The 16,944-nt window shown below is 43.2% G+C and overlaps 1 protein-coding gene across 1 annotated transcript in view; it reads right to left on the bottom strand.

Moving 5' to 3' along the window:
• The window catches only part of LOC115199803 (unconventional myosin-Ih-like), a 61,448-nt gene extending 57,960 nt beyond the window's left edge, over positions 1 to 3,488 (bottom strand). Inside the window, exons 1-2 of the mRNA XM_029762251.1 lie at positions 3,356 to 3,488; positions 3,048 to 3,163 (exon numbers count right to left, since the gene is read on the bottom strand). Of these exons, the coding sequence (XP_029618111.1) occupies positions 3,048 to 3,163; positions 3,356 to 3,481 (242 nt within the window). The 5' untranslated portion in view covers positions 3,482 to 3,488. The remainder of the gene's footprint in view (positions 1 to 3,047; positions 3,164 to 3,355) is intronic.
• Positions 3,489 to 16,944: the final 13,456 nt, after the last annotated feature.

Below are 16,944 nucleotides of genomic sequence, written 5' to 3'. Positions count from 1 at the left end.
AATGTTTTGGTATAAATCTTGGTCTTGGCTTCTGGATATTACTTTAGTCTTTGGTTTACAAACCATAGGCATCCCAATTTGAAGAAGACAATGCTCTCTGATCATTGGCTGATCACTCCCAAGCCATAGGAATTCCCTCCCAGTAGATTACTTTTAAATGGTGGAAGCCCTCAATTTTCAATGTCTATACTAAAATGTGTTATATCCATCTACAGTTCTCCATTTATCTGATTGACACTTGACACTGAAACACCTGTTATTTTGCCAAAATAAAGACAGATAAAGATAGATAAACATCTAACAACATAATTGTCACGTCCTGGCCAGTATAAGGGTTAATTAGTATTGTAGTTTGGTCAGGACGTGACAGAGGGTATTTGTTTTATGTGGTTCAGGGTGGTGTGTTTGTTTAAAGGGTGTTTGATGTAGTATTTCCGGGGTTGTGGTTTATAGTCTATGTTTATGTATTTCTATGTGTAGTCTGGTGAGAGTGTTTCTATGTTGTGTTGATTGGGGTTGGGACTCAGTTGAAGGCATGTGTTGTCTATCTGCCTTTGATTGAGAGTCCCATATATTGGGGTGTGTTTGTGATTCGTGGGTGATTGTTCTGTGTTAAGCTTAGCTTGGCCAGACTGTTTGTTGTTGTTGTTAGTTCGTTAATTTTCTTGGTTTGTTATTTTGGTGTTCATTTTGTACTTATTAAAAATCAAGATGAGCATACACGTACCTGCTGCGTTTTGGTCCTCCTTCACCGACGACAACCGTGACAGAATCACCCACCACTCAAGGACCAAGCAGCAGAGGAAGGAGCAGACGGATCTCGAGTTGGACTGGCGGGAGAAGTGGACTTGGGAGGAAGTTCTGGACGGGGCCGGACCTTGGCACCAGGCTGGGGAGTATCGCCGCCCGCAGTGGGAAATTGAGGCAGCCAAGGCAGAGAGGCGGTGGTACAAGGCCAGAGACGCGCTGAGGGAGAAGCACGAGAGGCACCCCCAAGAATTTTTTTTGGGGGGGCACACGGGTAGTTTGGCTAGACGTAGGAAGAGCCGGAAGCCAGCTACCCGTGGTTATATGGAGGAGCGTATGGGGTGGAGAGCGCTATGTTTCGCTGAGAAGCGCACTCTCACACCCATACGCACGCACAGTCCGGTGCGAGTTATTCCAGCCCCTCGCAGGTGCCGTGCTAGAGCGGGCATCCAGCCTGGTAGGAGGATGCCTGCGCAGCGCATCTGGTGGCCGGTACGCCTCCGAGGACCAGGCTACCCAACTCCCGCTCTACGCACGGCTACCATCAGGCCCCTGCACAGGGCTACTAGTTCCATCCAGCCAAGGCGGGTTGTGCAGGAGGTAAGATCTAGACCGGCTGTGTGCCTCCATAGCCCTGGGTTTCCAGCTCCTGTCTCTCGTGCGGACCCGGAAGTGCGTCAACCCAGTCCGACTCGTCCTGTTCCTAGCCTGCAAGTGCGTAAACCCAGCCTCGCCAGTCAACAGTCGTCAGAGCTGCCCGCCAGTCAACAGTCGTCGGAGCTGCCCGCCAGTCAACAGTCGCCGGAGTGGCCAGACTGCGCTGAACTGCCAGAGTGGCCAGACTGCGCTGAACTGCCGGAGTGGCCAGACTGCGCTGAACTGCCGGAGTGGCCAGACTGCGCTGAACTGCCGGAGTGGCCAGACTGCGCTGAACTGCCGGAGTGGCCAGACTGCGCTGAACTGCCGGAGTGGCCAGACTGCCCAGACTGTCCCGAGTTGCCAGACTGCCCAGAGTTGCCAGACTGCCCCGAACTGCCAGAGTGGCCCGACTGCCGGGAAAGGCCTGAACCGGAGCCACCTCCTGATATAGGTGGGTTGGGGAGGGGGGGGTGTAGCACAGTGCCGTCGTTGACGGCAGCCACCCTCCCTTCCCTCCCTTTAGTAGAGGGGAATTTTTGTTTTGTTGTTTGGGGTTGTTGTTTTTGTTTTGTTTTTTGTTTTAAAGGTGCTTCCGGGGTTAGCACCTTTAAGGGGGGGGTACTGTCACGTCCTGGCCAGTATAAGGGTTAATTAGTATTGTAGTTTGGTCAGGACGTGACAGAGGGTATTTGTTTTATGTGGTTCAGGGTGGTGTGTTTGTTTAAAGGGTGTTTGATGTAGTATTTCCGGGGTTGTGGTTTATAGTCTATGTTTATGTATTTCTATGTGTAGTCTGGTGAGAGTGTTTCTATGTTGTGTTGATTGGGGTTGGGACTCTCAGTTGAAGGCAGGTGTTGTCTATCTGCCTTTGATTGAGAGTCCCATATATTGGGGTGTGTTTGTGTTTGTGATTCGTGGGTGATTGTTCTGTGTTAAGCTTAGCTTGGCCAGACTGTTTGTTGTTAGTTAGTTCATTTTCTTGGTTTGTTATTTTGGTGTTCATTTTGCACTTATTAAAAATCAAGATGAGCATACACGTACCTGCTGCGTTTTGGTCCTCCTTCACCGACGACAACCGTGACAATAATCAATTAGATGTTAAAGTAATTCAATCAATCAAGTTTCAGATTCATAAAATCAACATTGAACATTTTAAAGACAACAATAGAAATCATATTTCTGTAAATTCTATTTAAAGGTTTTGAAAATCAGTTTAAAAAATGTATGTTTTCAGTATTTTGTCAATTTGTTATGTAAATAACATTTCTAAAAATGTCTCTGTAATAGAAGGTTAAAAGTAATCACTACTGTGCATGGTCCCTTTATTGCAGATTTTTCACTGTGTTTTGGTAGTGACAAATTTAGTGGGGTGGTATGGAATTCAGGTAAATATTTCAAATATGCAATACTAACAAAGTGTGTCAGTAGTATATATGTCTACCTGACATATGTTGAAAGATGTGTAGGAATAGGATACAAATTTGGAGAAAAAAATTCAACCCCCAATTTGTACCACTTCTGGAGAATGATCAGTATACCATGTGTGGGCTTATCCCGTGGTTTGGCATATCCTCTCACAACTGACAATCAAATAGACATGCAAAAACACACACACACACACACACACACACACACTGGCGTGCTAATTACATGACACTCACATATGCGGTGGAAGCTCAAAAAAGTTTACGCCCATGTATATATCCATCTGTTTTTCACTGTAGATATCCAACTCTTTGTAGGGGTTCACAGACACTAGCAGAGTGCCTATATAGGTCTTCATGTGAAGAAAAACCTGGTTAATATCTGACAATTGATAGTTGTACATTCGCTAAATGTTTCCCAGAACGTTGCTGATAATATATCTTTCCTTCAACTATTGCAACAAACAGGGTCTGCAAGTGGCGTCATTATACATCATGCTATGTATGTTAAATTTTGGTACTAAGTCGACCACTTCCAAACTCACATAGATTAGGTCCTCACTGAAGCGTTTCTTCAGGTTGTCTAGGAAAGCAGTCTCGCTGGTGTGGGCGTCCAGCAGGACAAAGTCCTGGATCCCCACGCGGTCCCGGGCGGTCAGAGCCCCCTCCATGTCCAGCTGACCCCGGGCACACCCCTGCAGGTAATCACACGGCAATAAAACCTGATTTGAAGGGTACCTACATAAGGACTCGAAGAATGAAGAAGATAAGCATTTCGTAAATGTATTATGAACTGCTTATGAATGCATTTTATGGATGTTTTTATGTAGTTATGTAGTCCTTATGTAGTTCTACATAATTATTACAGGCATCCAAACAAAAGTGGATGGATAAGAAGGATGACTTTAAGATGCTATACAAAACTTGGCACACCTCTCCACTCCATGAGCAAAATCATATATTGTTTGCCTAAAACCAAGGATTTGTGTGCTTTCATGAGATAAGAAATGGATTAATATTATATCATATGTATATCATATGTACTGCATAACCATACAGCCAACATTTGACGTAAACAGTTAGCAACTACACCTCCATATTGTATATTTATGTCAAGTTGCAGAAGGGTCCTTGGTTACCCGGCGGAGGTGTGAAATCAGCAGAAAAAGCAAAGTAAGCTGTTAGCTCTATTGAAACGAGGGCTTTGAAGCAGAGCCCCTCTGATTGTGAAGAGGTGGTCTACAGATAGAAGCTAAGGACTGCTACAGAGCACATAGTACGGAGGCGTCGGCCAGCGGCCAGCGGCCCGTAAACCACCACGCCACCCTCACCCTGTGCAAATAGAACAGGGGAACTCGAAAACAGCGGCACATTTGCGAAAGCAGAGTGGGAAAAATTCCACCAATCTGTTTTGCATTCTCAACACCAACACTTGGTCCAAAGGTTTTTTCCCAGCTTTTGTTGTTTTTTTTGTTTTTTTCTCTCCTCCTTTGGAAGGCAGAAATCCTTTTGATTCTCAACTCTCATTTAAACATTTTAAAAAGATAATCCTTGGATGTAATTGACACAAAGCCCTTTAGTCCCCCACCCCCCACCCCCCAGCCCCCCTTCCTATTCCATAGCCCTCATTACTTCTGAGAAAGGCCAAGTGTTTTTGTCCTGTAAATACCACGGCGCAGAGACAAAAATAAGGTTTTTAAAATGCAGTCTACAGTCCATTACATATATTCCCCCAGCATATCCATTCAGTAATTATTCATTAGAAAACATTTAATGTCACAATCAATTTCATGCTGGCCAGTCAAAACACAATAGAGAAGATTTGCCCTATGTTTGGGTGAGAAGGGGGGGGTCGGTTGGACAGAGGAAGGGTGAGGGCAAAGGAGGGAGGGAATGAGGGAGAGGGGCAGTATTTGTCTGATCTGAGAACCCTCTGAAACGGGGCCGTCTTGAGACAACGGGGCAGACTAAATAGTGCAGTAACGGTCTGTGTCCCGCTGTTTGCTGTGACACTCATTTAGTGTGCCCTGGGGGCGGACAATAGGGGCTTGTTCCAAGCAATCCTGTGCTGCAATTTGGACTTCATTACTCTCCTCACATGGGGCCTCATGGATGGATGGAAGGGGGGCTGGTCGGATGAGATCCCCCCCATTAACCCACCCCCCAATCTCACCCCCTCTTCTTAACAATACCCCTCACCCTGTGTCTCTACCAATAACCCTCACCAACCCCCTCTCAGCATTCTCACCCCACTTTAAGCCAATGAGACAGGTGAACAATATCATTGAAGGCAGCCCATTTGAGACGTCAAAATCAATCTACTAATATGATGGTAGCAGTGTTGGCTGTGTGGGGTATTTGTGACACCCCATTCCTTCATGGGAACAAGCATCTCTCAAGGCAGTGCAAGCAGATGATGTGCAACGCTCAGAAACAGGGGGGATTTTGGAGTCTACCATACAGCTCCATAACAGATCGCATGGACAGTGGTAAATACAACTGTTAATACAGCTACCTTGATGCACAATTCCTGTATTTGGAGAGTGGCCACAGTAAACCAATAACTGTGTACAAGACACTGGATCTGTGAGGTAACTGTACTCAACACAGTATAACATAATTCAATGGACAGATATATTTTTTCCATGTGTCTCTCCATCTAGGCTATACAGAATTTATAGACCGATAAAAGTGACTCGTTGTCAGATCAGGGGACCGATTGCCTTTTAAAAACTATGATTATTTTCTATTGTCATATGTGAAACGTGTTGTTTTATCAGGGTCAGCCATAGTAGTGCCCTGGAGCAAATTAGGCTTAAGCGCCTTGATGAAGGGCACATCGGCAGATATTTCACCTTGTCGGCTCAGGTATTTCGAACCAGCGAACTTAGCAGTCACTGGCCCGATGCTCTAACCGCTAGGCTAGCTGCAGCCCGCCCAATTAAAATGTACATGAATGAATTAAGAGACGCCCCTTCGTCTCGGTCTAGAGTGTCAAACAACGTCACCTGAGACGGTGTTGACCTCATCTCGTCCCTGTGAGAGATAAGTGCAGGAGGGGAAAACAAGCTAGCAAGACCCGGTGAAAAATAGGTCCTAAACATTAGGCACCAAACGGAAGAAAATGGATTGGAACAGAGAGGGACTACCAAACACTCATGTTTGTTTTCTGTTGCAAAACATTTTCAAACGTTTTCCATTGCGTGCCCTAATGCACAGGACCATGAGGAGGTACCCAACTCCACGGCAGACTGCTCCTCAGTCAGGAAACAGGAAAACCTATCCGTCTTCTATGGATGGAATGAATCTGCCTCCCTCCCTTTTATTCTGCCCCGCGGTATGGAAGCCAATCTCTTTACTTGACCCACACGATCCTGTTACGCCCCACTAACAAAGAGTGGGCCTCCATCCCTGTCGTAAGCACTTTATCTATCTATGGTCCACTGGCTGGGCCTCTATGCCCCCCTCTAAATCTAACACAGTCAGACAGTGAGCCCCCAATTGGACGATATTGGTTATTTTATCTTTTAGCATGAATCAAACTTTCAACTTCAAAGAATATAAACTAGTTAACGCTCTTAGGGGCCAAGGAGCAGCAAAACATTTTTTACAGTTGACCTTCACGTATGAAAAGTTAACATCCTATCTGTGAAAAGACAAAATGGTACACATACAGTACATTGGAATCATACCTGCATTCTCCAAATCTGTGTGGGTAAGTTCTCAGTCAAACTCAGGAATGGGATGGTGACATCCAGGTTGGATATAAATTCTTCCTTCACCCTCTCTGGACCAGAGTTACGTCACACGTGTGCTGACAGTTAGTTGGCAAAAATCTAATTCTAAAGAAGTGGTGTATTTACAGTACGGTCCTCTCTTCTCTGTAGCCGCTACTGAGTGACCCATTCAGTAAGGATCTACCACAGGGTATGGTGGTGCTGTCTACCTGCGTGCTCTGCTCCTCCACACCGTGATCGCACTGACCCAGCCTCAGGAGACTGCGGCCCAGCTGCTTAATCTATCATTCATGCCGTCGAGAACGGAGGTGGAGGGAGAGGGAGATCTTATTCAGTGCTTACCTGAGTGGTCTACTAGCTCGATGGGGTGTAACACAAAGATGCAGAAACACAATCCAATCCAACCGCCCTCCGAGTCGCTCTCGTTAAGCATGCGTGTGTGTGTGTGTGTGTGTGTGTGTGTGTGTGTGTGTGTGTGTGTGTGTGTGTGTGTGTGTGTGTGTGATTGCAGCAGCACCACCACCACCACAGCAAACCCCTGCTGGCACAGCATAGGTCCTGTTAATGATATTTGATTAGACAGAAATGACAGGCTAATTACAAACTACTCAGTTTATAGTTCTACCGGGCCACCATTATTTCATAAGGGTCCCTGACTGCTGCTGCAAATACTCCCTGCTCGACATAAGGCTGTTTTCATGATGCCAAACTGGGTCTTATTCATTAATGCACACCATTGCAAAATGTAGCAAAATGTTTAGCAACAGAAAACAAAAACGAGTGTTTCTTATTGGACAAGTTTAGATAATCCCTGTTTCAATCCGTTTTCTTCCATTTGGGGCCCAATGAATACAATCCTAATATCAAATCTCAGGGCTCTCTGATCAGATGCTGTTAATTGTTGATTCAAGAAACTTTGCTTTGAGTTTGCACAATGGAAAACTACACATGCTTGACAAGAAATGCCCAATGTTTACAAAATAATCTCCAAAAGGCCAAGGAATACAAACATAATAGCCCTTTATACTCCAATCATTCTCTCACATCATATTAGTCAACTTTCTGCCCTATAAACACACAGTTGAAATAAAAAAAAGAGACAACTTTTAAAATAAAAACTTTAGTCTGAAGACTGTTTGTGGTGTTCCCCCCCATTTGCTATTCACAGGGAAAGACCATAAGGGAGCAGTAACCTCGTTACCTCAATAACATGGTAACCTGTAGTAGCAAACACACACACACACACACACACACACACACACACACACACACACACGCACACAAACACACAAATACACACACACACAAGTGGAAGCACAGGTGTCCGTTTCCACTGACACGATGACCAAATGAAAAGATCCAATTTCCTTCTATTTGTGGCAGTTGGAGCTGCTTCCCAGCATTAGAGTAAAGTTAGACATAATGGATGTTCAGATGTTGCCCATTTCAATTATCCACCCTCCACTCCGAGAAGTTGTCAGAGGGCTACTTTTGCCTGAGCCCCCCGCCTCACTCTCCCCAACCAGGGAGCCCAGCAATGCTTGTCCAATCTTAACAAGCTTTGAGCTACCCACTGGGCTCTGATTCAGCACGAGACCCGGTTAAATCCAATTACACAGGAGTCAGAGAGGTTGATTTTCCCATTAGAGATTCCATGCTGAGAATGAAGGCTGGATGATACCACTCACATCATCAGACCATTACTCCCAGGTCCCTCTCTCTCTCTCTTTCTTATTCTCTCTCTCTCTTTCCCAATTCCCCCTATTCCTCTTTCTCTCGCGCGCTCTGTTTTTCTCTTTTTTTCTTTCTCTCAGAGTCCATCATAGTAATTTTTTCCGAGCAGCGGAACGAAGGATGGGCCCCCGTCTTCAGTTCAAGTCCCCGCCTTGGAGTATAGGGTCAGCAAGTTTACTTACTCCCTGTATACAGCACATCGAAGGCAGTTCTTTACTTTCACAAAACGTTTGTCTCTCTCTTAGCTGAGGAGCTATATGACATAAAAAAAACACCTGTATTTCTTTTAACTTACAGTATGATTTCAGATGTGTGAACAGCACTTCTCCTTATTCAATATACAGCACTGAATACATTCCAGCGGTGGCAATATCATTTACCCCTGCAATATCCACAGTGCAGAAAAATAGGAATGCACAAAGGATAAGAGTGAAAAAGTGACCAAAAGTTATTCCCAACATGGCCGACGTTGTACTATGGCCATTGCACTATGCCCTATTGGCCCAGGTCAAGAGTAGTGTGCTATAAGGATGCAGCCCATCATAGACAAGGCTAAATACAGAGAAACAATCTGGCAGCTTGACATTGAAGTGTCCATGACCCATCCATCCCTCAAATACACAGAGACTGCTGTGTCTTTTTCAAAGGGCATATTGAGAAATCTTTTGGAGTTGAGGCTATGTCTAAAGCCGTCGTTGCGCGGAGATCACTCGTGAATGAGAATAATAATTTGTCTTAATCTTACCCTCTAAGCCCATGAAAAGGGCTGTCCTCCCAAAGAACACAGCTGATTGGTCTTGACCCTGGTCACCCAAAGGTAAACCCCATTTGCCACCTCGAAACCTGAAAGATGGAGGGTGTGTGATCTCCCAATACAATAGCACTGTGACAGAGGAACTGAAGCAACCTTTTGATATTAGGTATATGCAGCAGTCTCTCCAGAGCACCGTCATTATCTGCCATGTCACATAGAAGCGGTGGCAACAAAAAAAATAAACCAGCCTCTTGGAATTACCTCGTCAGCGTGACTTAGTATCTTGTTAGAAAGACTTAGTATCTCGTTTGAATGACTGATTATCTTGTTCAAACTACGTAATTGTTATTTTGTGTAATTAGGTCTTATTTGTTTTGCAGCGCCAGTTGTGCTTACCAGACGGTAGCTGCAGCCATTTATTCACTAATTCCATCCATTGATATGGTTACTCACTGACAGGTCTTTTGATAGCCTAAAGCAGTGCTGCTTTTGAATGCCAGAGTGTGGAGCGAGGAGCATTCGGCTGGAATGGCTGGAGAAGATAAAAAATAAAAAAACGGCCTTCTCTCCCGCTCCAATTTCGCTCCGGTACTGCTCAGACACAAGCTCTGCCTATCATTTTTTCTTTCCTTTATCACCATTCTTTTGATTAGGCCTGTTTGGTTGTATTTATTCAACCTACCCCACCCACAGTAGCCTATATCCAGTTTATATTCTACCACTAGGATATCTAGTTTCTATTTTGAAGGACTTCAAATGTAGGGTAGGCGATACATGTTTTAGGTAGACTTTACATGGGCTCAGTGGTGATTTTAGCATGTACATCTTGGTGGGGCAAAAAAAAACACAACACTAAACAATACATTAATTGCACTATAGCGGTGCCAAATGGTGCCGACAAACTGTTAGAGCCTACATAAAGCTGTCCCAACAGCAGAGTCGCCACAGCAGAGTTCCAACAACAGCCCCAACACCTTACCACTGCTACACCTGGCTTTCAGCGGCGCCTTGTCTGGCAGCGAAACAGTTCATTCAGCCTCATGTACTGCTTTTTTTTTTTTACTTAGCTGATATGGCTGACTTGCTTAAACAAATGTGTCTTCTACTGACAATTGAGATGTACAAACTATGGCATAAGGGGACGACAAGTGGGTAAGAGGCAATCCATAATTTCGATTATGACATTAATGAGCGAGCGACGACGGACGTAATCAATAAAACAATTTGTTCAGCACTTTGAAATGTACAGCGACAGAATTCAGAACATGGGACATTGTCACGCTCGTTGATGGAAGGATTGGACCAAGGTGCAGCGTGGTAGGCATACATCTTAATTTATTAACTGAACACCGAAAAACCAACAGAATACAAACGAAACGTGAAGTTCTGGGCTGCTCACAGGCAGTTAACCAAAAACAAGATCCCACAAACAACAAGTGGGAAAAGGCTGCCTAAATATGATCCCCAATCAGAGACAACGATAGACAGCTGCCTCTGATTGGGAACCATATCATGCCAACCTAGAAATAAAGAAACTAGAATGCCCACCCTAGTCACACCCCGACCTAACCATAATAGAGAATAAAGGATCTCCAAGGTCAGGGCGTGACAGCCGTTCTCACGTGTACTCCCTGTACAACAAGTCAGAGCTGTAGGATAAATAAAGGGGGCATATAAGAAGACAATGAAAGCTTTTACAATATTCGATGATGACATTTCTCTAAAACAGGTTATAGGCTACATGTGCACCACCAGGTCAGAACAGTAGGTGAAATTAAGAGGTGAAAATAGACCAAATTATTAGGGTGAGGCACATTGAACATTGCGTGTCAAAAAAGATACACGTCATATAACACTATTTGATGCGTCAAATAAGCTTTTCATTTGACACGTGAAATAACGCAATTCTATTATAGAATGTTGTGTGTGCTGAATTTGCACCACCACTACTATCAGTAGCACTGTCAAAACTGTACAAATAAGTTGGCAAACAAGCACACACCGGCCATGAACGATGTGTTTACAGTACCGTGTTGGTGAAAATAGACCAAATTTAGTGTGAGGCACATGGGCTACTAACAGCTTACTACACAACATACACTTAGTATTACTTTCTTAGCTACAGTATACATATGTCCATTGCATATTACATCATTTATGCAGCAGCATACGAGACATTTTTGGACTCACCTTGTGAATGTGTGTCACGCCCTGACCTGAGAGAGCCTTTTTTATGTCTCTATTTTGGTTTGGTCAGGGTGTGATTTGGGTGGGCATTCTATGTCCTTTTTTCTATGCTTTGTATTTCTTTGTTTTGGCCTGGTATGGCTCTCAATCAGGGACAGCTGTACATCGTTGTCGCTGATTGGGAGTCATACTTAGGCAGCCTGTTTTCCTTTTGGGGTTTGTGGGTAGTTATTTTCTGTTTTGTACATTTTGTGACCTGACAGACTGTTGGCTGTCGTTCATGTTCTTGAATTGTTTTGAAGTGTTTCTTATTATTAAATCATTAATATGAACACTCACCACGCTGCGCTTTGGTCCCCTTCTTCTACAGATGACAAGCGTAACAAGGTGGGGCAGCGGTTCCTTGTGGGAAAATTTTGTCATCAAAGTCTGCCATTCTCTGGATTTATGGTGAGAACTCAGGGGGAAAAATACAGAGCCACTCCATTGAATAGCAGGCTAACATTAGTGGTTGCATTGCAATGCTTACGGTTGGCCACGGTTTCCTTCCAAACGACTCATTGTTGAATTTGCGATTTCCAACTTCTTGTGTAATCTTTATGTCCAACGGGCGATGAGCACCGATACGTTTCATCTATAATATCTCTTCATTATTTATCTTCATATGACAAGGATTAAAAAGGATTTGCTGGTAGATTGTCGACTTGATTCATGATGATGACTGCTAGCTTAGACTTTGAAAGCAAGATGTTGACATGATCTGTCCAATCAAAGCTACTGTATATATAACGTGATTTGACATTTTATCTGTGGCCAATTACCTTGAGCCTTCTTGGAAGGGCACTTGGGATATAACTCTGTGGCAGGACCCAAAGGGCTGAAATTTGGGATGTCTACCCTTACAAAGCACTTAAACTTGGCGATGACGTACTGTCTCCATGAGTGACAGAACACTGAGCCAATCGGCGCAATGCTCCTATTTTTTGCTGGCTCGCCCCACCACTGAAGCTAGGCTGAAACACCTGCATTTTGGAGCTGCCTGACTCAACAAAACAAAAGAGACCATGTGTGTGCAGCTTTATTAACTGAATTTTTACATTGTTTGCAAACTGACATGTGACTTTATTTATTCATTTTTGCAAAAAATGTGGGGCTCAAAACAGGTGGGGCTACCTGCCCTGAATGACGGGTCGCCACTGCATGAGCTATGAGCTACTGTCAAATGTATTTTTTCTTGGAATAGAAACACCATAATATTAATCAATTTAATTAAGCTAAAATAATCATAAATAATGAAGGCCAGCATCAGCTTCTTTTGATAAAGAAATTGAATAAATAGTCTCAAACTGCAGCGGTCAATTGATTTGTGCACAGAAGCAAGCACCAACAAGATTCTTAAACAGAAAAACGCACATGTGAAAGCTTAATTACATAAAGGAATATTAATGGGAAAATACCCAGAATATAAACAGGAGAATGGAATATATTTGAAAAACCTAAAATTGAAAAATACATTGAGATGAAGCTGCAACCATGTGTTGATCGCTAGTTCAAAAAAATTCTGATATTTCTTAGTGTCTATTGTTATTTTTTTTTTAGATTTGATTGGCAAATTACATATTATTACAAACCTTGACATCATCAAAATTATAACATAAGTCACATTTTTAGGAAGTAGGCTATTCATTGCCTTTCTTGCCTGTTGTCACGTCTACTCCCGCTCCTCCCTTCCGATTGCCGGTATACTAACCACCGGTCCTGGGATCCATTATTACGCACACCTGGCTTCAATCATTACACGTAACTGCACATCATCATCAGTCACACCTGGACTCCATTACCCCACGTATTACCTCCCCTATATCTGGTACTCCCTTATGTTCTTTCCCCAGTCAGTATTGACTATGTGTTTCATGTCTATACGCTACTCGTGTTTGTTACATTGTTCGATGTTCCGTTTATTATTAAACTCACCACCTGCACTTGCTTTCCGACTCCCAGCATATTTTAGTTACACCCGTGTAGTCCCGCCCAATTCTTAATAAAAATGTGAATATTATAGTATTTTATAATAATATACAATTAAATATATTTAAAATTAAATAGAACATATTTTTCCATAACTTTATACGAGTAGAAAGTTGAATATAAACTAGATATAGGCTACTGTGGGTGCAGTAAAATAAATAAATACAACTGAATAGACCTAATTAAAAGAAACATGTCCAGAGCTTGTGGCTGAGCAGTACCAGAATGATTTACACTGCGCTCCTCGCTCCACACTCGCCCACTAACATGCTCTGGCATTCAAAAGCAGCACATGCTTTAAGCTATCAAAAGGACTGGTAATGAATGATCATATCAATGGATGGAATCAGTGAATGAATGGCTGCAGCAATGGTCTTACAAGCATAACTGGTGCTGCGTAACAAATGAGGCCTAATTAGACAAAAGAACAATTATGTTTTCAAAAGTGACTAAGTCGTTCAAACGAGATGCTAAGTCGTTCAACCCAAATACTAAGTTGTTCGAATGAGATATTAAGTCATCCAGATGAGATGAGTCCAAGAATCCATTTTTTTGTTGTTGCCTTGGGCTTCAGGGCTTCCATAAGGATTGAAACTGCAGGAGAGGACTTTTAATGGGGGATAGATCAATAGAATAGCCTGTCTGAGAGAGTCACCCCTGAAGTTCAACCTCTTTGACTGTTTCCTCTCTGTCTGAAGCTAACAGATAACTGCCTGTGTTCGAGCAGTTCAACGTCAAAAGTTTATGGCAGTCGTTAGCTGTCCTCCAGAGTCTACTCCAGGAGAACGTCATTGACTGTCACGTCCTGACCAGTAAGGGGTCATTTTGTTATTATAGTATGGTCAGGACGTGGCAGGGGTGTGTTTGATTTGTGTACCTTGGGTTTTTGGGTAATGTTCTATGTTGTCTATTTCTATGTTCAGGTTTGGTTTGGCCTTCAATTGGAAGTGGCTGTTCTTCGTTGCTTCTAATTGGAGGCCATATTTAAGTAGGGGGTTTTGTCATTGTTTTGTGGTTAGTTATTTTCTGTATAGCTGGTAAGCCTTATCGATCTGTTTCGCTGTTGTTTGTTATTTTTGTTAAGTGTTCACGTTTATTAAAATAAAAGATGAGCACTGCACCGTTGCGTTTTGGTCCACTTTTTACGACGCATATGACATTGACAGTCCTGAAGGAGTCTATATTTGCTCTCTCTAGACCATTTCAGAACTATAAAAAAAATATATGTTTTTATTGTCACATAAACCGTGTAGGTGCAGTGAAATGTGTTGTTTTACAGGGTCAGACGTTGTAGTAAGGCGCCCCTGGTACATCGACTGATTTTTCACCTTGTCGGTTTGGGTATTCAAGCCAGTGACCTTTCGGTTCTAACCACGAGGTTACCTGCCTCCGCATAAAATGGAGAATATAGAATGGATGGACTAGTGGCAGTCACTTTTTTGTAACTCTTTTTGGTGTTTTTGTCTTTTTCATAATGGAGTATGAATATAATGTCAGGATAGCATCTTGTAATGTCTGTCCCCAAATGCTTATTTGGGTGTACTGCTAGAGTCTAGAGACCATGTCCGGTCACCCCTCACTTTTTTCACCTTAAATAGTCAGAGCTGACACTGATGTCGACCTACTGGAGTGTTCAAGATTTTTAGATACTGTCCATACATCAACAAATGTGTAAACATCCATATGGGTTGGTTCAGTGGTCACTTCTACACTTCTGAAAAATCCCTTGAATGAAATAAATCCATGTCCTATTGGCAGCAACTGCCAAAAGCAACAAGACCTTTGGCCCGAATGACCCCAAGTCTGAGGACAGCCCATCAGGTCAACCCTGGCCTAATCAGGAACAGAAAGGCTTTGGCTGCATGCTGGACTCTCCTGCTGCACTTTGGTTAAGCACTGCTGACAGCTAGCTTCCTCTTTCTGGCCATGAGGTCACCCTGGGTGATGTGTCATTCCGGGGGACACTGGCTCTGGCTCTCTGGCTGGGGTGCCTATTAGAAGTGTCCAAAGGACAGACAGGGGTGTTTTGGTAAACACTTAGGTGGAAGACAATAACAAAGCCACCGGACACTGGTTGTTGTTCCTTTAGAGAGGGATTCCCGTTGTTTTCCCCATTGTTCCTGAGAGAGCGGAATGTCATCACCGTGTTCACTGAACCCAGGGAGCAGGGGTGGTTCTGGGGGGGCCAGTGCCCCTGTAACAACAATTTTGGACCCCCTTGTGGCCCCCCTAAATATGGAGTATGAAATCATTTTTACTTAACTAATTTTTGCTATCGTTCTTTTTTTACATCCGTTATTAGACAGTGGCAACGCGGAACACTAATGATTATGAACATGGTGTTTTGCCTGCTAATGTCTGCAATGCAGTGAAGAAAACGATATGACAACTTCTAATGTAACTGGCCCCTCTAACAGTACAACTGGCCCCAGCTTGCCTGGTGACATTACTTGTTTAGGGATCTGGTGATCTGGGCCATATTAATAAATCATCTCAGAGCAGGAGAGCTGATCTATGAGCAGGTCTCCCCTGTCCATGCATGTCTGCTCTGAGACTTTATGAATATGGGCCCAGGGCCTCTTTCCCAGTTGTGATGTAACTTAAACATTAAGATGATCATGCCAGATACGTCGTTATTTACGAGGGAACTTGTTTTAACTGTTTCCCAAACAAGCCCGTGGAGAGAACGTTCGTGATGCTAAGTTCATTGTTAGACCATGTGTTGATACTGATAGGATCGAAAGAAAAGCAAGGGCCGAAGATGTAACATGCATTTCCCAAAACACCACACAGAGAGGTCTCTACGTGCTTCGTTGGCGCATACGTGCCGATACTTATAGGATCGAAAGTGAGTGCTGCTCTTGTTAAAGCTTTCGCCATTAAAATCTTAACATTGTAATTATTTCACAATAGGCCTACTGACAATGGATCAGCTCCTAGAAAGATATTACAAAGATATTATTCTAATAATTACCCTATAATAATACACTAAATCAATAGTTGGCACATCATTGCGCACGTTAGGCTACACATTATGAAATATATTGAGGCAAAAAAATGTGACAGTAGCCAAATAGCAAAATCAAACTAAATTCAAAGAGCATGAAAATGTATTTCAATATCATTTAAATATACTGTATACACCTATAGCCTGTACCGTAGGTAGGCTATTTATCTTGTAATGCAATCATCTTGGTTTTCATTTCAAACATATTTTTATCATTCGCTTGTTTGTAACAATCGCAAAGACATTGGCAACTGTGTATTTAAAATGAACTTAGTTGTGAAGTGATCGGCGGTCAGAGAGACGAATAAACACTGTGATTCTGTGTTTTGGCGGATAACTTCTGTGTATAAAGTGACGCAAACAACAACAAAAAACATCTAACGGCGCACTTAGCTATTCTACGAGTGGTTTGAGGCAGGCGTTAGATTGTGAGAGGTTTCAAGTGCAACGTTAAAAACGATGGTTTTTGGAAACAGCTCGGCGATTTAATAAAGGTTCCAACGATGAACTTAGCCTTAAAATGCTATTGGGAAACCGGGCCTTGGCTGTAGACGGTGTCTGTATGTCACACACTCCAATCCTTTACCAGTATAATTGAACTAATGTAACCACTTGTGAAATCCTCTGAGAGTGCAAAGGGCACAGTCAAAAGGACACCATACTGTATTAAACACACAAGCAGAACTC

This window comes from Salmo trutta, chromosome 9 (genome assembly GCF_901001165.1).
Source record: "Salmo trutta chromosome 9, fSalTru1.1, whole genome shotgun sequence".
Lineage (NCBI taxonomy): Eukaryota > Metazoa > Chordata > Actinopteri > Salmoniformes > Salmonidae > Salmo > Salmo trutta.
This window is presented reverse-complemented; position numbering and strand designations above follow the sequence as displayed.